The sequence below is a fragment of the Leucoraja erinacea genome, chromosome 27, assembly GCF_028641065.1.
Source record: "Leucoraja erinacea ecotype New England chromosome 27, Leri_hhj_1, whole genome shotgun sequence".
NCBI classification, from domain to species: domain Eukaryota; kingdom Metazoa; phylum Chordata; class Chondrichthyes; order Rajiformes; family Rajidae; genus Leucoraja; species Leucoraja erinaceus.
In genome coordinates, this window is record NC_073403.1 from 8354183 (window position 1) to 8378822 (window position 24640).

General features: G+C 42.5%; 1 protein-coding gene across 2 annotated transcripts in view; it reads right to left on the reverse strand.

The window, feature by feature from the left end:
• The window catches only part of raraa (retinoic acid receptor, alpha a), a 531083-nt gene that overhangs the window by 107503 nt on the left and 398940 nt on the right, over nucleotides 1-24640 (reverse strand). The window contains exon 1 of one of the 2 annotated variants that reach the window (XM_055656973.1): nucleotides 23056-24154. The exons of the other annotated variant lie outside the window; for it this stretch is intronic. Within the exon in view, the coding sequence (XP_055512948.1) occupies nucleotides 23056-23212 (157 nt within the window). The 5' untranslated portion in view covers nucleotides 23213-24154. Of the gene's footprint in view, nucleotides 1-23055; nucleotides 24155-24640 lie in introns of those variants that run through there. 2 annotated transcript variants of the gene reach the window in all.

Genomic DNA, 24640 nt, shown 5'->3' on the forward strand with positions numbered 1-24640 from the left:
CTCTGTTCCTATCTGAATGATTACATGCTATCAATAAATCATCTGAATCCTTAGTCTCATATTAAGCACACTGAGATGGGACATCAATAATTGATTTTGTGTCACAATTAATGCATGACTGGACAAATGTATAAAAATGTGGTATTGCGCACTTACTCACTTTGAATTCCCTGCCCGAATTACTTAATCATGTCAGGCCATCTATTGACACAAAAAATAGTTTTTTTCCTTTCACAGTCTGACCCCTGTGCTGCTCAGGGTTGTTCCAGGGAAGGAGCTCCCAAGATCCAAATTAACAGGAAGCAAGAGCAAATGATTTAGACAAATAATTGGAATCAACTGTGGTCAAGTTAGTTGACATCGGCAGGCATTACTTGATCTTCTCGGAAGAAAAGGATTTGTTTGAGATGACACAGCATCTCACTTTCATCCCTGTGTTTCGACTGCGGGTGTTCGTTCGTTATCAGGGGTCGATTTTTTCCTCCTTCTCTTCTTCCCATTTGGAGTGCCCCACCTCACACCTCCCATCTTTTCATCTCTGGCCTCTAGTCCAACTATCTGCTTGTCAAAACCCTCCGCTCACCTGCCAGGCTTTGTCCTGCCCCTCCTCTCTTCCAGCTTTCTTCACCCCCTCCCCTACAATCACCTCTCCATGTTCTCCAGACATGGTGCTTGATCTGCTGAGTTACTCCAGCACTTTGTGCCTTTTTTTCGTAAACTGGTGTCCCTTGTTCCTCCAGAGATGCTGCCTGCCCCACTGAGTTACTTCAGCCCGTTGCGTTCCAGTGAAATAAATCTGACTAACTTCTCAATCACAACAGCCAAGGATGGATAAACTGGTCAATCGCCTCAATTTACCATGTTCAAACTGGGTGCATCTATTTTGCCTGTACAACAATAGTGATCACACACTTCAAAGTCAAGCTTTACCTTTGAAGCTCTTTGAGATGTCCCGAGGACCTAAATAGCAGTGCTTTGTAAATTCAAATTCTACTTGTTCCTCTTTCCATTCAAATTGATTTATTTTTAATTAACTTGAAATTCTTAAAAAGCCAAAAGCCTGAATAACTTAATGGAAATTTGTCAAATCAGTAGAACAATGACAATGCTTCAGGCGGTTAACAAGAAAAGATTTTGTGAAGTTTAACAATCATTCCACAAAATAGTGAATCTTTAATATTTGTCCTGTTTATAGAGGGTGTCTGCCTCAGAGGGTGGTGGTGGCAGGTTCTCTGCATGGTTTCAAGAGAGAGCTAGATAAGGCTCTTAAAAATAGCGGTCAGGAGATATGGGGCGAAGGCAGGAACGGGGTACTGATTGGGGATGGTCAGCCATGATCACATTGAACGGTGCTGGCTCGAAAGGCTGAATGGCCTACTCAATAGACAATCAATAGATGCAGGAGTAGGCCATTTGACCCTTTGCTCCTGCACCTATTGTCTATTGTTTACAAAGTGCTAGATTTTCCAAACCCTTTCAAGATAGATTTTCCAAATTTTTGGTTTTAGAGATACAGCACGGAAACAGGTCCTTCAGCCCACCAAGTCCGCGTCAACCAGCGATCTCCGCATATTAACACGGCTCTACAAACATTAGGGACAATTTACGTTTATATCAAGCCAATTAACCTACAAACCTGTACGTCTTTGGAGTGTGGGAGGAAACTGAAGTTCTTGGAGAAAACCCATGCAGTCACGTGGAGAACATACGTATAAACCCCGTACAGACAGAACCCAGTCGGGATCAAACCCGGGTCTCTGGTGCTGAATGCGCTGTGTGGCAGCAACTCTACCGATGCGCCAAAGGGCCGTTCTTACCTAATATAAGGAAGTGCGCGGAATGCTTTGAATTAGGAAAGCTATGTTCTGACATAAAACAAAAGAACATCTCTGGAATAATGTGCTTGGAATATCTTATTCAAATAACCAGCCATTTTCACGCACAATACCACGTGACACATCAGTATTTTTCATTGTAACTATTGCCATTTCTTCCTCTTTGTACTCCTGATCCACAGTCCTTTTGTTTGTTTGGAACTAAACCAGTTATAGAGTCATAGAGTGATACAGTGTCGAAACAGGCCCTTCGGCCCAACTTGCCCGCATCGACCAACATGTCCCAGCTACACTTGTCCCACTTGCCAGCGCTTGGTCTTTATCCCTCCAAACCTGTCCTATCCATGTACCTGTCTAACTGTTTCTTAAACGATGGGATAGTCCGAGCCTCAACTACCTCATCTGGCAGCTTGTTCCAATCACCCACCACCCTTTGTGTGAAAAACAAGATTCCTATTAAATCTTTTCCCTTGAACTTTATGTCCACTGGTCCTCAATTCCCCCACTCTGGGCAAGAGACTATGTGCATATACCCAATCTATTCCTTTCATGATTTTGTACACCTCTATAAGATCACCCCTTATCCTCCTGCGCTCCATAGAATAGAGACCCAGCTTACTTAATCTCTCCCTATAGCTCACACCCTCTAGTCCTGGCAACATCCTCGTAAATCTTCTCTGAACCCCTTCAAGCTTGACAACATCTTTCCTAAAACATGGTGCCCAGAACGAAACACAATACTGATGATACAATACTCCAGTCCGAGAAGCAACCTTCCACCATCACCCTCTGCTTCCTTCCATGGACCCAATTTGCAATCCGTCCGGCCATCTCTCCTTGGATCCCATGCGATTTAACCTTCCAGAGCAGCCTACCATGTGGAACCTTGTCAAATGAGTTATGGTGATTTGTATTCATGAACATCCATAAGTGGGGGGGGGGGGATTAGGAATTAATTTAGTTGTGATTCTAGTCATAAGTTCCAAATTAAAATCCTATTCCAAAGATTCCAGCATCTGCAGTTCCTTGTGTCTCCGATGTTCTCTTCATTCCACCCTCATCTCCCAACCATTGCCAATCCATATGACAAGCGTGCCTGTAATTATATTTGAACGTTCCAGCTTTGATTTGACTTTGTTGTGTAATGCTTTGCAGAGGTCCAAGTGGAAGCATTCATAAACACTCTCCTGTCTAGCCCATTAATGACATCCTGGTGACATCTCTATTAATCAGGGAGGAACCACCTTTTCTAAATCCATATAGATTATCTCTGATCAGCTCAGACTTGTCGCAGTGCTTACTCATTGTCCATGACGATCGACCTCAGTAACCTCCTCATGTTAAACTGACAGGTTACTGAATCACTGGCTTCTCCCACTCCCTCTCCTCCAATCCTCCTCAAAATGTGATATTTACGCTTTGCAATGACCTCTTGCAGTGAGGTACTATTGGTCATTCTACCGTGCTAGTTTAAAGCAGTCTTGTCCATAATAGATGGGCGAGATATATAAGAATCAAGCGGTGATAAGCAGACTCGTGGATCAACCAAAAGCAGCGAGATTTCCTTCCCCGTAAGGACAGGTTTCTGCCGTCTGAAAGTGAACCGAATGGATAGAGACAGCATTGGAGGTCAAATGTGAAGGAAAGAACTGCAGATGCTGGTTTAAACCAAAGATAGACACAAAAAGCTGGAGCAACTCTAGCGGGTCTGTCTGAAGAAGGGTCTCGACCAGAAACATCACCCATCCCTTCTCTCCAGAGATGCTGCCTGTCCCACTGAGTTACTCCAGCTTTTTGTGTCTATCCTCGGGTTAAGCAGCATCTCTGGAGAAAAGGAATAGGTGATGTTTCGTGTCGAAACCCTTCTTCAGACTCCAGTTACTCCACTTTTTTGTGTCTATCTTTGCCTTGCAGATCAATTGAGAGTTAAGAAAGAATCCTGAAAATGGTATTTGGTCTTGTATAAAGAGCTGGACTCATTTCTGTTTCGACAGCCACTCAGTATTGAGGAGGTCTTTGGCCATGGGGAGGATAGCGTGAGGAGGACGGATTAAATGCGCCTGTGGTGGACAGTGGACCCGAGAGATGCTGTGACCGCGACTATCTTTAACAAGGGAGCCAAATCTGGTCTCCCTGCTAACATCAACATTTTGCAAATCTCTAGCAAAGGCAAATGCGGAAAGTGCAGTAGCAAACACACCACTAAACAGAAAACCCAACACGAGGCTGCAAGCGCTGGCTAGTGTAATTAGGATGTGCAAACGGATAGAAAGAAAAAACAAAACAACCGCTACTTTGTGAGATCAAAAAGGCACAATGGAAGCAGCCAGCCACACAAATGAGACAAACGTATACCACGTTAATCACGCACAGGGCCGGACTATAAAACCTGAACCGATGTTGCTCAAATCAAAGACAACAGATCAAAAAGAAAGCAGAGAACTTGTTCACAAAGAGGCTTTGTTACATTGACTCTTCAGGGCTACCGGAGGGGAATGGGAATATCGGACGAGACACTGAATAAAAAGGGGTGCAATCTGCATGGCGGGCCAAGTTAAGCCAATTCCGTCATAACGGATGGAAAGAGTATCTGGAAACTTCAGGAATTCTGCCACACTAACGCTACATGTTTTTCCAGAGTTATCGGAAGATACATAAAGTTAGATGCCAGAAGGCATTTTAATAAAATGCCTGATTCCACAATATACAATGCATTTATATTATTTACTGAACTAGATGTTGCCGCAGTGTGCTCCTGTTGTTAAAGACCAGTGGACAAGGGTCCAGTGTTCTGCTTTCAATACTGGAGGCAACAAATATTTATTTTTGATCCCGGCTTTGCGGATGTGCTCACATTGATTTTTCCAATGCTTTTCATTTCCCACACTCGGAAGTGTGGTTCTCACTAAAGAAGGAAGCTGTCGACGGCAGAACGATTTAAAAGGACTGGTTACGTGAATGCAAAAAAGAAACAATTGGAACTCAATCCATAGAAATGGAAGGTCATGCATTTGAGAGAGCAAATAAAAAAAGAGTCAAACAAATCTCTATTAGCTGAGGCACTGGGTCACTTAAATAAAGTGTTGGAGCTGTGCAGTAGCAAAGCTAATCGAGCTGCTACCACACAGCTCCAAGGACATTCAATCCTGATCTCAGGTACTGCCTGTGTGGAATTTGTATGTTCTCCCTGTGACCACATGGATTTCATCTCACATTCCAAAAATGTGCAGGTTGGTAGGTTAATTTGCCATTGTAAATTGCTCCTTGTATCAAGAGTCAAGTCAAGAGTCAAGAGAGTTTATTGTCATGTGTCCCAGATAGGACAATGAAATTCTTGCATTGCTGCAGCACAACAGGATATTGTAGTCATAAATACAGAACAGATCAGTGTGTCCATATTCCATAGAATATATATATACACACACACACACATCAGATAAAGTAAACAGATAAAGTGCAATAGGTTGTTATAGTTCATAGTTTGTTTGAAGTTGTGTTTAATAGTCTGATGGCTGAGGGGAAGCAGCTGTTCCTGAACCTGGATGTTGCAGATTTCAGGCTCCTGTTCCTTCTACCCGATGGCAGGGGGAGATGAGTGTGTGGCCAGGATGGTGTGGGTCCTTGATGATGCTGGCAGCCTTTTTGAGGCAGCAACTGCGATAGATCCCCTCGATGGGTAGGGAGGTCAGAACCGATGATGGACTGGGCAGTGGTTAAATAGTAGAATCTGGGGGGAAGTTGAGGAGAATGTGAGGCATGCGATTAATAATGAGATTAGTGGAAGAGGGTGGCCAAAGGGCCTGTTTCTGTGCAGTATGACAGTGGTTTACTACGATTCTATGAATTGACAACAAATAATGGGATGGTAAGTATTACACAGAAACAGAGGGAGATCAGAATGCATGCCCTGAAAATAGCTGGTAAATAAGGCAGTTAAGACAGACAATATATTTACTTCATCAGATGAACAACACGGCAAGGAACGTTATGCTAGAACTGAACAAAATATCGAATGTTGCTGGAGATAACCTTTACAACTAAAAGACATAAAAAGACATTTGTTTAATTCAGAGATACAGCATGGAAACAGGCCCTTTGGACTACCAGGACATCACTGACCATTGATATCCACACACTAATTCTATGTTCGCGTCCACTCCCTACACACCACGGGCAGTTTTACAGAGGCCAATTAACCCACCGACCCACATGTCTTTTGGGATGTGCAAGGAAAGAAACAGAAGAATCCCATGCGGTCACAGGGAGAACGTGCAAACTCAACACAGACAGCACTCTAGGTTATAATCGAACACGAGTCTCTGGTGCTGTGAGGCAGTAGCATTGCCTCCAATGCATTATGAACACTGCAAAGTAAAGATATTCTAGATATTCTAGGGCGGCACAGCCTTAGTGCCAGAGACCCAGGTTCGATCCAGACTACAGATGCTGTCTGTGCAGAGTTTGTACCTTCTCCCCGTGACTGCATGGGTTTTCACTGAGATCCCGGCTTCCTCCCACACTGCAAAGACGTACAGGTTTGTTGGTTAATTGGCTTGGTATAAGTGTAAATTGTCCCTAGTATGTGTAGGATAGTGTTAATGTGCGGGGATCGTCGGTCGGCACGGACAGGGTAGGCTGAAGGGCCTGTTTCCACGCTGTATCTCTAAACTAAACTAAAACTAAACTAGATGGAGAGAAGCAGAGACAGTTCTATTTATTCCTCCTCTATCATGGATTCTTGCATCTGAACAATCTGTGGAGAAAAATGCCACTCCAGAGCCAATGTACATTCTTTCAACATGAGGGAGAATTTATTAAAGGTTTGCCAAATTTTTGTTGAATAAACATCTTTCAATGTTTCAATCCCAGATATTCTGGCCGGGTGAAAAATAACCCAGAAAATGAATATTTAAAAAATAAACTGCAAATGCTGGAAATCAAAAATAAAACAGAAAATGCCACGTATAATCAAGAGCTCCCATTCACTCACTGATCGGATATCCTCGTTTAAGGCTTATCACCACGGTCACCCCAGTTTTAACTTATCAGAGACATCCTTTTCTCTCCAAAAGGACACAAAGTGCTGGAGAAACTCAACAGGTCAGGCAACATCTCTGGAGCACATGGATAGGTGACCCAGTCTGAAGAATGGTCTCGAACCGAAAGAGTCTAAAGAAGGGTCTCAACCCCGAAACATCACCTATCCATATTCTCCAGAGAATGTGCCTGGCCTATTGAATTACTCCAGCACTCTGTCCTTTTGTGTGTTAACCAGCATCTGCAGTTCTTTGTTGCTCCTTTTCTCTCCACCGTCCCTGCTGCTTGATGGGGCTTTTCCCCTTCTGATGAAGGATCTCTGGCCTGAAACATGAGCTCTTGTTTCGCTTCTCACAGAGGCAGCCTGACCTACTGAATGTTTCCACCACTTTCAGTTTTTTCGAACTAAGACATTGATTTGAAGCGGCCAGCTAAGAAATAAGCTGGAAAGTCTAGGGTCAGGCTGATTAATTAACATCATGAAGTAAGCTTTCGGCATCAAGGATGCATTTCCCCAGCATTGGAAATACAGCAGTGAACAAAACTTGGCATTGACTACCTTTGAGTTTGCATACAATCCCCGTGTCTTTTAAGGCCAAAATGAGTTTGAATGGGAAGCAGTGTTGGCTTTCTATTGTTAGTTACTGGGAATTCTGAATATTTTAATTCATTATTTGCTTTGTTGCCTTGTTTTTAATTTTCTTAACATTCGTTTTGTTAAGTGAAAAAAGAATCAAGGCAGTACAGCCTTTTGAATCTTGAAAGTTAACTCCTCAATATTGAGTAAACATTGACACAAGAGATTGCAGATGCTGGAATACGGAGCAAAAAAACAAACTGCTGGGGGGGGGGGCTCGATATCGTCCGTGGATGGGAATGGACAGATGAGTATATGTTGCCTGGTCCCTTCAAAGAGCCAAATTTCAAAACAAGTGGTGGGAATTCATTAACAAAACCTTGTCGAAATCTGAGAGTACCTCATACCAGAAAGGCTGTGGCTGCCAAGGCTTTAGGGCTGAATCTTTTTTTTTAGGTAGGGGTAGCAAGATCAAAGAGTGGTAACAGGACCGACAATGATCTACAGTAACTGAACAGCCAATGATCAGATTAGGATGGGCCAGCTGGCACAGCTGCAGCTCCACAGCTCCAAGTCCACTCCTAACTTCCCGCGCATGGAGTTTGCATGTTCTTCCCGTAACCATGTACCCTTCTTTCTCATGCTCCAGTTTCATCGATAATCCCAAAGAAGTGAGAATTAATACGTTAATTGGTCATTGTAAATTGCCCCTGGAGTGTAGTGGAATCTGGAGGGAGCAGATGGGAATGTGGGAGAAGAAAAGAGATTCAGAGTAGATGATCAGCACGGACTCAGCGGGTGGAAGGGCGTGCTTCCTTGCAATATTCCTCCACGAATGGTGCAGCAGGCTGCAGAGGGTGAATGGTCCACTCATGCTCTTATGTAGAATCGAGGAACTGCAGATGCTGGTTTACAAAGAAGGACACAAAGTGCTGAAGTAACTCGGCGGGTCTGGTAGCATCCCCGGTCAACATGGACGACTTCTCCGACCCAACAGATTCAGAATTGACCCAAGACCAAACAAAACATAAAGCACGGGTCAAGTCACAAACTAATATCACACGGAAAAGCATGTATCCCATCGTGCCTTAGCCCTGTCAGGGGTGGTGTGTGCAGCATGTCCTACTCTGAAGATAAGACACAAAAAGCTGGAGTAACTCAGCGGGGCAGGCAGCATCTATGAGAAGGAATGGGTGATGTTTCGAGTCAAGGCCCTTCTTCCTACCCTGAAGTTTATTTTCTCAAGGTCCTGTAAACTCTCTTCTCTTCAAGCATTTACCAGTTCCATTTTGAATGTTGCTGCCAAACCTGCTATAATATGACCCAACCATAGAAGAGCAGAAATAAATTACAGCAGCTGCAATAACTTGGCTTGCACAGGTATCGGTTTGAATTATGTAGGAAGGAACTGCTGGTTTAGACCAAAGATAGACACAAAAATTTGGTCTGACAACATCTCTGGAGAAAAAAGAATAGGTGACATTTCGGGTCAAGACTGAAGTCTGAAGAAGGGTCTCGACCCGAATCGTCGCCTATTCGTTTTCGCTAGAGATACTGCCTGACCCGGTGAGTTACTCCAGCTTTTTGTGTCTATTATAAGTTTGAATTATATTTTTTGCAAAAGGGAGTCTATGAACAGAATTGAATTTCATTATCTTCTAAATCCATTGGCAAGGAACAAGAACAATTCTCAGGAGCAAAGAAAAGTAATCCTAAAATGATTATAGATTGCTATGTTAATGTCTGCCACAAGTTTGATCACTAATTATCAGTGCTTTGCTTTGATCATTGCATTGTTCTGTTCAAGAGGCAGCCATTCAGTCCATCCAGTATCTCCTAGCTCCCTACAGAATATCTTATTCCGTAACACTCCCATACTCTTTCTTCACAGCTATAAATTATTTTTCCTTAAATGCCAATTCAATTCCGCTTTGAAAACACTGACGTATGTATTTGATGCTGGTGATCCCATGGTAGAGCAGAAGTGACAAAGAGGCCATTCTGTGTGTACTGAATACTTGTTCATATTTCACCATTGTGCAATTTTGGTTGATTCTAAAAACAGACTTCAAAAATTGTAACAGAAAACTGAACTGGCTTCACCCTACATTCAATAAACACGTGTAACTTTCTAAGTGACCGTATAAAAAATTTAAACAGGCACAACCAGTGGGAAGTCCCTGCTGAAAGTGCTAATTCCACTCGCCAGCATCTATTGTGACCTTCAGTCCACATCTATGTCTTGGAGTTTGTATCAAAATAAAGGGCCATTCAGTTCATGGTAAAATGCCACAATGTTTTCATTGAATTTTGACTGCAGTAATCTACTTATTCATGGAGCTTCTCCCGAGCCAGTACACAGAGATCACTGCCTGGGTCACTTGTGAATAGTGAAGCAAATGTAAGATTAAAAAGAAGGCTTTTGGAAATGGAAATAGTGGAGACCGCGGGCATTCATTAAAATAAAAATAAAAAAACTACTGAGGGGGATCTATCAATTGTCCAATTGTTCGATTCCCAACGCCACGAGAGCACTACAGGTAAAAATAGGCAACCCGGCATCAATTCACCCCGACATCTCTCCCTTCAGACGACACTCCAATGAAGTGTGCGCGTACGTGTGCACGCATGTTTGCGTGTTTAAGGAATTTATAAGGGGGTCATTCTTAAGCTGAACAAAGCCTAGGCTGTCAACGAGCTAACCATTAGGTCTTAATTTCCTCAACTTTATTGTTGGATCTCGAGCGTTATTTAACTATTGTTTTGAAGCCACCTTTTCCAATTCTGATCATGGAAGTGTTTGTCCCGAAAAAAAATGAGACAGTGTAGTCAGAAAAACTATAATTTTTTCCAGCAACATTGTCAGAACAGCATAACATAGAGATGCATCCGAAGTGATGCGTATACCCGCGCACGATGTACAGAATGCCACTGGTCATAAAACACTCTTCCTTTGAGCGTGTCAGCCAGATGTATCGAGAGAGTGGTTTTAAGACGGCAATTTAATCAAGTTCAGAAGGAGCATAAATTCTGCATGATCAAAGCACAGATGAGCAAAGCATGGTGCGTCACCAGAAACACAACTGACCCCATTCATAAACTGGAGATAAGACACAAAATGCTGGAGTAACACAGCGGGTCAGGCAGCACCTCAGGAGAAAAAGAATAGGTGATGTTTCGGGTTGGAACCCTTCTCAAACTGCTCCTTTATGAAATGAAAATCAACTGCTTTTATATAAAAAGCATTATTTTAAGAATGTCAGGGGAGACTGTATGCACTGAGAAGGCACCAAGATCAGATGCAAGTTAAGTATTCAAATAGAGGAATCTGATGGCAGGCCATTGAATCACACCATCCAAAGAAGAATTCCATTCAAAACCACGATAATCCTACAGGCATTTTAAGCATCAATAAGAATGAATGGCACAGTAGTAGACCTGGAATAGTGGTCGATATTAGTACACTGACTCCGTGAACCAAGACCCACCTTGACATAGTACAGAGACGTAAAGAACAGAAAGTTTCCAGGTTTAATTCCCACACTATTCCAGATTAGCCAACATTAGTATTGGAAGGGTAGTCTCAATATCTCTCTGGGAACAGAGAGAAATGCGAAACAAATGGATAAATGGACAGATAAGGATGGATGCTGGATAGAAAAATGTTGAGCACAGACTTGATCACTTAATAGTTAAAGAATCTGTTAGAATTCAGGAGAAGGGTCACACAAGAATTGCTAATTAACATGAACCTTTGAGGGAAAAGGAAAGATTGGAGTTAAAATAATTGTTCGCCATTTCATTGCAAATAACCACGATTCACATAGAATCATGCGTTCTAAAACCTATTCAACATTTAAAAATCATTGCAAGAGCAGCACTTAATTACTTAGCCACAACCAGATGGTAACGTCAAAGAGGGGTTCCAACCCAAAGCATCACATATCCATGTTCTCCAGAGACACTGCCTGTCCCGCTGAGTTACTCCAGCATTATGTGTCTATCTTTGGCATTGTCAAACTGACCCGGGTGGTTCCGAGATGTGCTGCACTGTTCTATGTTCTAACAAGAATATTTTGGCAGAGGATCATTTAGACCCGACCAAGACAAGATACACATGGATGATGGATGGGTCTCACTGGGCTCTGGGCTGGTAGGCATGTTCTGGATCACTGTGGTGACTGTAGTCAATGCAATAGCCAACCAGCCAGCCTAGCATCAGCATCTAGAGCCCAGATGGTTACCAGCCCTGTGTTCAACAGAATCCAGCCACGCCCACCAACTAGATCTGATTGATGCCATGCCAAGGCAATCAGCTACTCTGGCCTTCACCCAGGTCAGTTTGACTCAATGCCAGTGGGTGACGTCTATGTCATTTGTGCTGGATTCTGTTAAACATAGGGCTGGTAACCATCTGGGCTCTAGAAGGTGACGCTGGGCTATAACATTTCACTACATCTACCACAGTTCCTCGCACTGGCCTCAGGATGGACAAAGGACCTGACGTGGCTCAGCAAATTTAGTTTCAGGTGACGATTTTAAATTTGGCTCAGCAGTAGCAGTAGCATGTGGTACCCAAAGAGGAAGTGGTCAGGGAATATTGCCCAGAATCAGGGAGTAAGTACTCTTGTGAAGAAGGGGTTCTCCAGAGATGTTGCCTGTCCCGCTGAGTTACTCCAGCCTTTTGTTTCTATCAGCACGATCTTTCTAATCTGTAAACCTCAGCTACTTTCTTTAAAATTCACTGGGGGGGGGAGTGCATGAGTGCTTACCATAATAAAACCCACAAGAGGTGAGAAAAATACCAAATCCATGATGCTTGAAGAAACGGCATTTACATACAATGTACACACACACACACATTCAAATGCATCCAGGATTCAAAACAAATATACAGCCGGTTTTCACATAAGAATGGACAATGCAGCAAATGCAGTCTGATGACAGATTTGGCAGTGGGGAGAATAATTTCCCTGATTGTGCAGGGTTGAGTGCTGCCTGCTTTGTTTCGACTGGCCTGTGATGCTGTCAGCAGACACTGTTGTGCAAGCCTAACTGCGGGCACAGAAATATGGGCAGGGTTTCCTCACTCAATGTGGTTTGATCCAGCAATAAAGCCCCAGCAGCAAAAGCCAGTATAAACAGGCACATCCTCACAATCATTTCCTGCCCGTCAGCACCTAGCTTCTCTTAAAGCTGTGTGCAGCTTGTCTTAAGAGTGGGCGTGAGACTTTTCCACTGCTTTGTCACATTTAGCTTGATGCACCAGGAGATCTTCTTGCTCTCAGTGTGGAGAAGGAAGTCAGCAGAAAGAGGCAGAGAGGTGCAAGGAAGATACTGCAGAAGCAATAGTGTTTTATGGGGGGGGGGGGGGGGGGGGGGACTATGCATAAACACTGCTGTAATTTCTACATGGTGAAACCAAAATGTATAACAATGGCCTTGATTAAAATCTGACTGTGCACTTTAACCACATGTGATTTTTTTATATTACAAATCTCAAACAGAGGCAAATAAACAAATGATGGGTCTTTGTCCCAAACATTATGGAGGGCACTGTATGCTGGATCATTTACTTGCCCAAAGGGCAGCTTCATCAAGTCACATTGCATTAGTGCAGATGCCTAATAGTTCCAGCTCCACAAGTTTGATCATGTGCTGTGCAGTGTGCAAGGAATCAGGATAGTTTTTCTGTAACCATGTGCCTTCAATTGCTCCATTTCTTCCCCCAATTCCAATGACGTGCTGTTGATAGGCTAATTGACCAATGTAAATGACATCTAGGGAAGGTGGGTGGTAGGACAATGGGGATTCAATTCAATTCAACTTTAATGTAATTGCACAAATACAAGTATGGGTACAACGAAATGCAGTTTAGCGTCAGTCCGTAGTATAGTGCAATATAGAAATAAAAGTACAGATGGGGAGTTAGTGGGCATTTAGAGAGAAAAGGTTACAGGTAATTAAAACTGGGGAATGCATTTGCTTTGAGAACCAGCATGGAGTCAATGGACAAATGGTCTCTTCTATTTGGACAGGTACATGGGTAGGTTTAGAGATATGGTCCAAACGACGGCAACAGGGACCAGCCCAGAATGTGGGTCAAAGTTTAAAGGAGATGTGTTGGGTTTTTTTTTGCACAGTGGGTGCCTGAAACTGCTGCTGAGGGGAGTGGTGGACACAGATACAACAGTGGAATTTAAAAGACTTTTGAATAGGCACATGAAGCGAATGGAGAAGCGTGGATTATGTGCAGGCAGATAAGAGATAGCCTTGGCATAAGATAGTCAAATTCCTCAACCTTAATTCCCTTCAAAAATAGAACTGCTTAATTCATATTCTTTACCACAAAATTATTATACAACTCTAATATGCTTCTGGCAAAATATTTCTGCTCAATTCCCAAACATTTCTCATTGCACCTTCTGATGCTGTGTTTAAAACAGAAGTTCTGAAGAGATACTCGTGCCATGAAGAAATCGAAAGCTAACAAATAGGACAATGGTTTGGCTCATTGCTTGAAGTTAATTGATAAACATCTGAATCTCCGTAACTGTCATGCAAGGCTCGTAGAATATTTTGCTCCAAATTTCAGGAAAAGTACGTACTTCCAGAAACATTTCTGGGAACCAGCAGCAGGAAAGAAAACACGTTTCCATGGCAAAGTTATTAAAAAAAAGGAACAAAGAAAAAAAAACGTGCTTTGTTCAGATAGAAATCACAGTGGCTAAATACAGCCATATGCTGAAATTCCAAGTCCGCGGGGTCTGATCACCCACACACACTTTTCATCACAGCACCGTAAACAACAAATGGTTGTTTGGTGGGGGGGCGGGGGGAGATAACAATCTGTAGTTTAGGTCAATGTTCGGAAAAGTAAACACACTTTTAACAATTACAAGTCTTTGGTCTTTGTTGAAATATTCTGAAGTCCATTAGCTTTCACCTGCTCATGAGAACAATTGAAAACAGGAGGCCATGTGTCATTTATATTATACTAATGTGTACAGTTACCCTGCACGTTAGTTTTGTTTACTTCTCACCAACAGGGATGTGGGTTTTATTGAGGTAACACTTCATTCTTGAAAATTTAAATAGAACATCATTAGGTGGGGAAAATTGATTGAATAAAGTTAAAATGTATAATCACGACAACAATTTTGGGAAAATATTTTTTTTGGCTGCCTCTACCATTTTTTCCCCCATTGTGTTTATGTTGGCCTGTTCTGAAGTGATTAGCCGCGAGGCAAAGTGAAAATGGGACGGGATATACATCTTCAATCGGCAGAACCATCAGCAGCAGATGCACAAAGGAAATGGCAAGATTTGCATCTTGCGCTGTTGTCCAATCTTGGGCAAGCATCCTTTTTGAGAGTTACAAGGCTTGGGAGGTGGGATGAGGTGAGTGGAGATGGTGGAAAAATCCTCTTTTCTGCATCTGATCACGACCCAGATCAATCATTGCGGAGCAACAATTTACAAAGCAAACAGTAGAAAAAGGCAACTGATATAGTTAAAACGATATGGTCTGCATCCGAGGACAGTGCTTTCAAAGGTGCAGCTTCAAAACACAGCCCAGTTGATAAGCAAGAGACTCAGTAAACTGCTGAAAAGAATTAACTCCTGTATAAGAGTCCTGGAAGTTATGCTGCAGCTTTATAGGACTTGGTCAAGCCACATTAGGAGTATTGCATGCAGGTCTGGTCGCCCCATTACAGGAAGGATGTGGACGGTTTGGAGAGGGGGCAGAGAGGTTTATTATAATGCTGCTTGGATTCGATGGTATTAGCTATAATGGCAGGTTGGCCAAACGTGGATTGTTTCCTCTGGAACATCAGAGGTTATGGGTGATCTGATAGATGTTTATACAATTTTGAGAGGCATAGATAGCATAGACTGTCAAGGACCTTTTTCCCCCCAGAGTGGAAATGTCAAAGACTAGAAGGCATGGTTTGAAGGTGATATGGGCAAAGTTTACACAAAATTCTGGAGAAACTCAGCAGGTGAGGCAGCATCTATGGAGAGAAAGAATGGGTGACTTTTCGGGTCGAGAACCTTCTTCTGACTGATGTCGAGGTGGGGCGGGAAAGATATAGAAAGTGGGCGTAGGACTTAGTAGAACTGGGAAGGAGGAGGGGAAGGAGGGAGAAAGCAAGGACTATCTGAAATTAGAGAAGTCAATGTTCATACCGCTGGGGTGTAAACTACCCAAGCAAAATATGAAGTGCTGTTCAAAGTTTACAGTGGATATGTGGTGCAAGATTTTTTTCACATATAGAGTGGTGGGTGCCTAGAAAATGCTACCAGGTTGTGATCATGTGGGCAGATACAATTGTGGCATTTAAGAGGCTTGTAGAGAAGCACATAGATATGGAGGAACAGAGGGAAATGGATCATATGCAGGCAAATGAGATTAGTTTAATTTGCAATCATGTTCGGCACGGGCTTTGTGGGCCGAAGGGCCTGTACCTTTGCTGTGATGTTCTATATCTATGTTCCTGAAAGCAGTTCGATAGACAGCTACCCTGCCGGTCTTCTCCCATCAGGGAGCTTTGAGTTAAGAGATAAGACTGGATCTACTTTTCCAGCTTGGAATCATATGTATGTTAGATATATAAAGGAAAAGTATGTACAGAAAAGATAGACCAAACACCCTAAAAAAAAATCTATAGATTACCAGGTCAGAAAGTTCAACTTACCATTTAAAAAGTTTTGATAAATTTAACTGATCTCTGGATGGATTAGAGGTGATGGAAACTAATCCGTGTCAGAGATGAAATCACCCGAGATTGAAGGAGGAGAGTTCACAAGTTATAGGAGTAAAATTAGGCCATTCAGCCCATCTAGTCTACTCCGCCATTCAATCATGGCTGACCTCTGCCTCCGAATCCAAATTTCCTGCCTTCTCCCCATAACCCTTGACACCCGTTCTAATCAAGAATTTGTCTCTCTCTGCCTTTAAAAAAAATCCACTGACTTGGCCTCCACGGCCCTCTGTGGCAATGAGTTCCACAGAATAACTACCCTCTGATTCTTGCAACATTGAGTCAATAGACCTGCCCTCATTTAATAAATGAAAGAAAATACATGAAAACATAATTCTGAGATAATTAGATTCTGCAAATTAGCTTCTCAGGAAACCAATAATTTTGCAAACCAATAATTGTGGTTTAGCCCACAGTTAAAAACTATCAAACCTCATATAACAACGCATAACATGGTGAGAATAATTTCCTGTGAGGCTGGTTCATAACTACTTTGAATTCTCATTAATTTGTTTTATTTCCCCTAATTTCAAAGAATGATGCCTCATCTATAACTGAACAGGCTTAACACAGTCTGCATTCTCTTGTTAAGATGTCCACTTAAAACCTGAATGTCCATTCTCCATAAGTATGCCTTTAATATTTATATCAGTAGAATGTTCCAGACAAAATCATGCTATGCATGATGATATTCCCACAAAATTTCCAAAAGGGATTTTCCCTCATATAAATTAACTTATTCTTTTATCCCATCTAGGCAGGAGTGACTATTTGGAATCCAGCCAACTCAATGGAGATCAGAAGCAAAACTATTTTGATGCGAATAACTAAATGTTTATTGAATGAAACATCTGCCTAGCAGAGGTTAATTTTCCAAATCTTCCAAAACAATGAAGAGTCGACTACAAAAGACACATTATTTTTCCGTGCCTGAATCATCATTGGGAGACATTTCATTCCAGAATTTTCACATGCAGTTTAAGATCCAATCTGAACCTTTGGTAACTTTAATGTGTTGCCTCAGTTCCGAAACTTCAATGGGCCTGTTCTCAGCATTGATTGTTTCCAGCACTATCTTTCTCTGTATCAGATTGCTAACAGCTGCAGTTCTTTTTTGCACACATGGAATTCAGTGGGATGATGCCGTCACCGATTTTTAATGGGTTGACCAAGCATTAGAGCAGAGTCCCAAAGTAAACATTCAGATTTGCCAAGGGCCATTATACCTGGTGGTTCCAGCTGCTGACATGAACTAATCTGGAGTTTATTTTGGATATGCCGATGACTGGCCACACAGGCCCTGTGTATCGGGAGCCAGATTCTCCACAACGCCCAATGAAACCAAAACAATCGACATGGGAAGGTGGCAAGAAAGAGAAATGTGTTGTTCCCTATCTGCTCACTGGGAAAAAAAAACATAGCAATGCATGCCGCTAATATGCATAAAATGCATGGAATTGATTTGACCGATCAATCACTTTGAGTCTGCCACTTTTAGCTAGAGCAACATCAGCGGTATGTGTGCATGAATTTATCTCTATTTCTCAAACACCAGTGCAGCAATGGCGGAACACGAGTCAGGCGGAAGTCATTATTGATCCTTAGCCCGAATCATTTGCAGTAAAGCATCATGAATGGACACTGGACGAGGCCAAGCTCGGAGGCAAGACCATGACGGTAAATCAGCACCCAGCTCCCACTGACTGGGCTCACAGATGAAGATGTGCAAAATGGCGGTGGAACCTAACAACTCTCTGGTCCCAGAAGAGGATCTACTATCATCCGATACAACCATTCTAGTTTTTAAAATCTCTACTCCAATTGCAAATCTAACAGGGTTTCTAACAATATCATACGACATAGGGTACAGAATCAGACCATTCAGCCCGTCCATTCTGCTCCTCCTTTCAATCGCGGTGGATCTGTTTCCCCCTCTTAAGCCCATTCTCCTGACAATACATGCAGTTTGCCAGGAGGGAATAAAAATCCTATCTATCCTTTTAACTCTTTTCAAAATGCTATCGAATCTTATTCAAATTACTTATTTCCCTTCATATTTAGAAATAAAAGCATCATCCAGGGCTGATGTCGATCAGCCAGGGCTTTGTACATTTGCCAGTGAAGCCTCTGATTTGACGGCCTTTGGTGTGATAATTTACATCTGCCCAACCCAGCAGATGGGGCCTTGTCCGAAGAGCAGTGCATCCAACAATGAAGCACTAGCTGTAGCCTGGCCTACACCTCATGGATTCGGATACATTTACAGCATACAAAGACCCATCATTTATTTATTTGCCTCTCCGTACTCCACAATTTGGGATTGTAATAGAAAAAAATCACATGTGGTTAAAGTGCACATTGTCAGATTTTATTAAAGGGTATTTTTTTTTATACATTTTGGTTTCACCATGTAGAAATTACAACAGTGTTTATACATAGTCGCCCCCTTTTCAGGGCACCATAATGTTTGGGACAGAGCAATGTCATGTCAATGAAAGTAGTTGTGTTTAGTATTTTGTTGCATATCCTTTGCATGCAATGGCTGCTTGAAGTCTGCGATTCATGGACATCACCAGTTGCTGGGTGTCTTCTCTGGCGATGCTCTGCCAGGCCTGTATTGTAGCCATCTTTAGCTTATGCTGGTTTGGGGGGCTAGTCCCCTTCAGTTTTCTCTTCAGCATATAAAAGGCATGCTCAATTGGGTGCAGATCGGGTGATTGACTTGGCCACACAAGAATTGACCATTTTTTAAGCTTTGAAAAACTCCTTTGTTGCTTTAGCAGTATGTTGGGATCATTGTCTTGCTGTAGCATGAACTGCCGGCCAATAAGTTTTGAGGCATTTGTTTGAACTTGAGCAGATAAGAATGTGTCTACACAGAATTCATTATGCTACTACCATCAGCAGTTGTATCATCAATGAAGGTAAGTGAGTCAGTACCTTCAGCAGCCATACATGCCCAGGCCATAACACCCCCACCACCGTGTTTCACAGATGAGGTGGTATGCTTTGGATCTTGGGCAGTTCCTTCTCTCCTCCATACGTTGCTTGCCATCACTCTGATATAAGTTAATCTTCATTTCATCTGTCCACAAGACCTTTTCCCAGAACTGTGGTTGCTCTTTTAAATACTTCTTGGCAAACTGTAGCCCGGCCACCCTATTTTTGTGGCAAACCAGTAGTTTGCATCTTGCAGTGTAGCCTCTGTATTTCTGTTCAGGAAGTCTTCTGTGGATAGTGGTCATTGACAAATCGACACCTGACTCTTGAAAAGTGTTTCTAATCTGTCGGAAAGTTGTTTGGGGATCTTTCTTTATTATACAGAGAATTCTTCTGTCATCAGCTGTGGAGGTCTTTCTTGGCCTGCCAGTCCCTTTGCAATTAGTAAGCTCACCAGTGCTCTCTTTCTTCTTAATGATGTTCCAAACAGTTGATTTTGGTAAGGGTTTAGCTGATGTCTTTAACAGCTTTATTCTTGTTTCTGTCTCATAATGGCATCTTTGACTTTCATCGGCACAACTTTAGTCCTCACGTTGATAAACAGCAATAACATTTTCCAAAGGTGATGGAAAGACTGGAGGAAAAACTATGTGCTGAGAGCTCTCTTATACCTGCATTAAGGAGGCAATTAAACCTGAGCAATTACAAACGCCTGTGAAGCCATGTGTCCCAAACATTATGGTGCCCTGAAATGGGGGACACAAGGACTATGTATAAACACAGCTGTAATTTCTACATGGTGAAACCAAAATGTATAAATGTATTAATAAAATCTGACAGTGTGCACTTTAACCACATGTGACAAATCTCAATTTGTGGAGTACAGAGGCAAATAAATAAATGACGGGTCTTTGTCCCAAACATTATGGAGGGCACTGCATTTACAACATAAAATTGACCGTTCAGTCCATATTGTTCAAGAGTGAACCATTTAGATTAATCCCATTTCTGAGAAAGGAATTTGAACCCTTGGTTTCTGGCGCTCTTGCGTAGTAACCGAGCAAAGACATAGTAGAATGAAACGTATTATCAACACGGAGTCTCCAATTATAAGCTAGACCCTCGAGTATTGCTAAAAATGGTGTGGTGATTTTGAATAACATTCTCTGTAAAAGCTGATAGAATATTTAATTGAAAGCCTAACAGACCATTCTGTATTTATTCCAAGGAGCAGCATTTTGCGTGCTTTTGAGACTGCATTAAAAAAGATTATGGCGCAGTTAAAGTGATAAAAAGCATCAATAATCACACTTAAGAGACTTTCAAATGCCCAATTGTATCTGAAGGGAATGATTCAGGATTTTCCTTATACTGTAAATCGTTCCACTTTGCTCTTACTTTGTTCAAAAGGTCTCATTCTACCATACCTCTGCCAACCAATTATTTTGTAACCCCTGAGCAGTACGACTGCAGATCAAGCTTCATCGGATATTGAAGGCAATCTAGTATGGAAGATGTTTGGGAATTAAAAAACATGAAAATAAAAAAAAATAGCAGAAATGTCTCTACTTCCACTCTACGCTCTCCAACGTTGCTCCATCAGTCCCCTTTTTACCTCTCTCCCGATCTGTCTCTTCCTATCACCACCACCCACCAACTCCCAATTTTACATCCCCCCATACACCTGGCTCAATCTGCCTATCATTCCTCTCCTCGCCTGGTTCCACCGGCCACCTTCCAGCACCAGTTCTCACCCCTATTCCGCATCTCACCTCTTTATATTGGCCGTATCCCCTCTACACTAATTTAGTCTCTCCCCAATCTCTTTGCCTCCACAGAGGCTGAGTTCCCCCAGCAGTTTGCTTTTTGCTCAAATAATGGCAATATTTTAAATTAGTAGGTAGACACAAAATGCTGGAATAACTCACCGGGACAGGCAGCATCTCTGGAGATGGAATGGGTGACGTTTTGGGTCGAGACCATTCTCCAGACTGACTTTCAAATTAGTACCTCCACAAGGTGCTGGAGTGTCAGCGGGTCAGGCAGCATCCCTGGAGAAGGGAACTTTCAGTCCAACTGAGTTACTCCAGCAATAGACAAGAGGTACAGGAGTAGGCCATTCGAACCAGCACTGCCATTCACTGTGATCACGGCTGATCATGCACAATCAGTACCCCTTTCCTGCCTTCTCCCCATCTCAGCTATCTTTAAGAGCTCTATCTAACTCCCTCTTGAAAGCATCCAGAAAATTGGCCTCCACTGCCTTCTTCTGAGGCAGAGAATTCCACAGATTCACAACTCTCTGTGTCTTTGTGACTTTTTCTTTTGTAAACCAGTTCCTTGCTTCTACATTTCAAATTGGCGTAATCCTATTCCAATAAGCAAACCGTTTTTGGAACAACAGCAGTTTTAGTATAAGTGAAACATTTTCGATTATTAGCGGGCATACCCCAGATTTCAGATAAAGAACGCTTGTTGGCAATTTCAGCCGAGTAAGTGTTTCTGTAGATCGCATCTTGAGAGGGGCAGCGATATGCCAGCTCTACGTGTGTGTATACTGTTGCAATCCACTTCCTTTTGGTGACAGGGGAGAAGTGGATTTATGGTTCTTCTGTCAGAATAAGGAAGCTTGGATTTTTGGTAAAGAGTAAATCTGTGGAGCTGGAGCACAGTGCAAGCTTTCCCGCGTTTGCCTGTTACACAGAAACCGGGTAAGCAAGCAGAAGGAAGCAACTTCTAACAGCTCGCGTCATTTTAGTCATAATGTTTTGCAAGTAATCCAATGAGAGATTTATGACGTTGCAATGTTTCGACAACTAACAGAATTACAGTGTGTGTTTTCAAATGCAGTTTTAAATGAAAAAATGAAGTTTTTTTCAACAGGTTTACAACAGCTACAGTGTATTAAACGAGATAGCGTCTGTTGCAAGTAAACTAAAACACAGAAACATGAAACTAGAAAAAAAACGTTAAATGCACACATCGTTGCTGAGACGTCCGTTGGGCTATGCCCTCGGTTTAAAAACCTCAATTATCACACAAAAGCATCTTGCATTTGCATTGCCGCGAATAACAAAGAATCTCTTGGCGTGCATTTTCTATTCAAATTATTTATTCAAATGCACGGGAGGCGAGAATGAGGAGCATCAATGAACACCGCTGTTGGAAGCGGTTAGCATAACTGCACGAAACTCACAGGCAGGGGAAGCTAATGCAAGTACACCGATCACAAGCACACTGACTGGGGCAGGCAACATTGCATTCTAATCAGGAACACATGAAAGTTGTCCCAGTTCGTTGCGGCCAGAATACCCTCTTAAACAGGAGATCTAAGTTTATTACTCTGCCTGCAGTGCAGGAATGTGCAGGCTCGACGCTGAGCTGAAAGAAGCGGGGAGGGGAAAAAGGGGAGCTTTAATCCTGTCGCGGATCTCTTGTTTTAGTCATGAATTCGTGCCTTCCACTGTATCGGTTTCCAGGACCGTGTTTGTTGCATATGCAAGGCCGGCAGTATGAATATTCCACCGACTCTTACAAAATCCATTACAAAACCCTGGTCACTTCTTTTGAAATTTAGCTTTCACGGCTTAGTATTAAAACTAGTTACATTGTTGACTCTGAATCACAGAACAATTGTTTAGCCTCACATTTTTGTCTTCTCTCTCTCTCTCTCAAAATAAAACTTGTGCAGTTTGGTGACTTTTTCTTCAAAATGTTTTTTTCATCATTCTTCGCCAACGGGGTCATTAAACAAGTTTAAACACAACTCTTATGATTCTCAATAACAGGAGAGTTTAAAATAGAGGATATCTGCTGCAACACACACACACACACGAAAATGAACACAGCACCCTGGAAAAAAAATGGATTAGTGTGGATGAAATGGGTTTGTGGTACCTACACTGAGAGTTGGGTAGCCTCTGCCATTCTTTGTGTCTGATCCCAATGAAGCAGTGGGAACTCGATCCTTTTCCCTGCAGCATGCAGGAGGGACTTTGGGAGTAAAAATCCACCAGCTGTCCGGGATTTACTGTCAGCACGTCCATGCAGTCAAACATTGCGAAACGGAGCAGGAGTAAAACAAAATTGCAACACAAGAAAAAATGGCAACAATCCACCGTCCTCTTTCCTCTCTCTCTCTCTCTCTTCTTTGCTTCCGTCAAGCAGGGGTCGGGTAGATTGCAAATTAGCACCAGGCTCCTTCACACACCAAGACCACTGAATGAGAAGAGGACAAGGTGGGCTTCAGCAGAAGAAGAAACAGGGATCATGTTTGAGGTCTGTTTCTGTTGTTGTGACTGGGACCCAGAATCATGGTCAGTCCCAGCTGCTCAAGCCCGTGATCCTGTAATCAATCCAAATCGTTCATTTACTATTTAAATATCTCGACACCGCCAAGATCCCAAAAGGGAGGCAGGCAGGCAGGCAGGCAGGCGCAGCCCTGGTGGAGCAGAGTAATATCACCAGTTCCACTGCTTCGCCTCTCTCCGAACAGCCCCACAGTCTCAATGCATCTTGCTCAAACGCCTCTTCAAATGCCCGCGTTGTCTTGATAGATGAAAACACTCGAGTTTAGACAGTATTTTTCTGTCGTGTCCCCTTCTGTGCGATCTTGAGCAAGATGTCTTGGTGCTCTCTGTGTGTATCTCTCCTCTCTCCTCCCTCCCTCCCTCTCTCTCTCTTTCTCTCTCTGTCACTGGGTTAAAAGGATTCATTTGCTTAATATATGCGCCTGAACTCTCCCTCAACCCTTTCCCTGGCAGCTAACCTTCAAATGACCCTTCACCATTCTGACATCACATTCAGCCCCTCTCAATCTTCTCTTTTTCTTCCCTCGCTGCTGCAAATATTCTTGTCAATCAGTCCAGGGACAAGAGACGGACTCCTGCAGCCAGCAACTCGGGGAAGCACAGAAACAAGGATAACAAGAAGCTGATGGGTGCTTTACTCTCTGGACAATCCATACAAAAGATAATAAATAGCTTTTCTGATGGGTAATTTATAATTTTCACACAGCAGTTTGCAAAAAAAAAAAAAAAAATTAACACAAGGTCTGGAAAGGAAACCCTGAGACTGGAGCTGCTTTGTTAATGTGGGAGCAAGAACTGTGCAGGTTTCAAAGTTATTGATATATTTCTTTTACACAGAATATCTGATCTAAATCCCCTCAGCATTTCTAGATTCATTAGAATCCAAAATTTGCAGCAAAATAATTTGATATCATCAAAAATAGCTGCAATGAAAGGCGACAAATATGTTTTTGCTGCTCATTGTGCTACTCTGGGGCTGCAAACACTCACAATATACAGTAGTGAATGAGGATGAAATAATGGGATATACCAGCGTTTTTCTGTGTCTATCTGTTTGAGGTTGACTAGTTCGGTCTGCTGGTGTCCTAATAATAGTGGTGGTAAGTGTACCATGAGTTGAGAGACTAAATTGCAACTATCATGATAATGGCTATGTTTGAATTCAATGATTCTTCT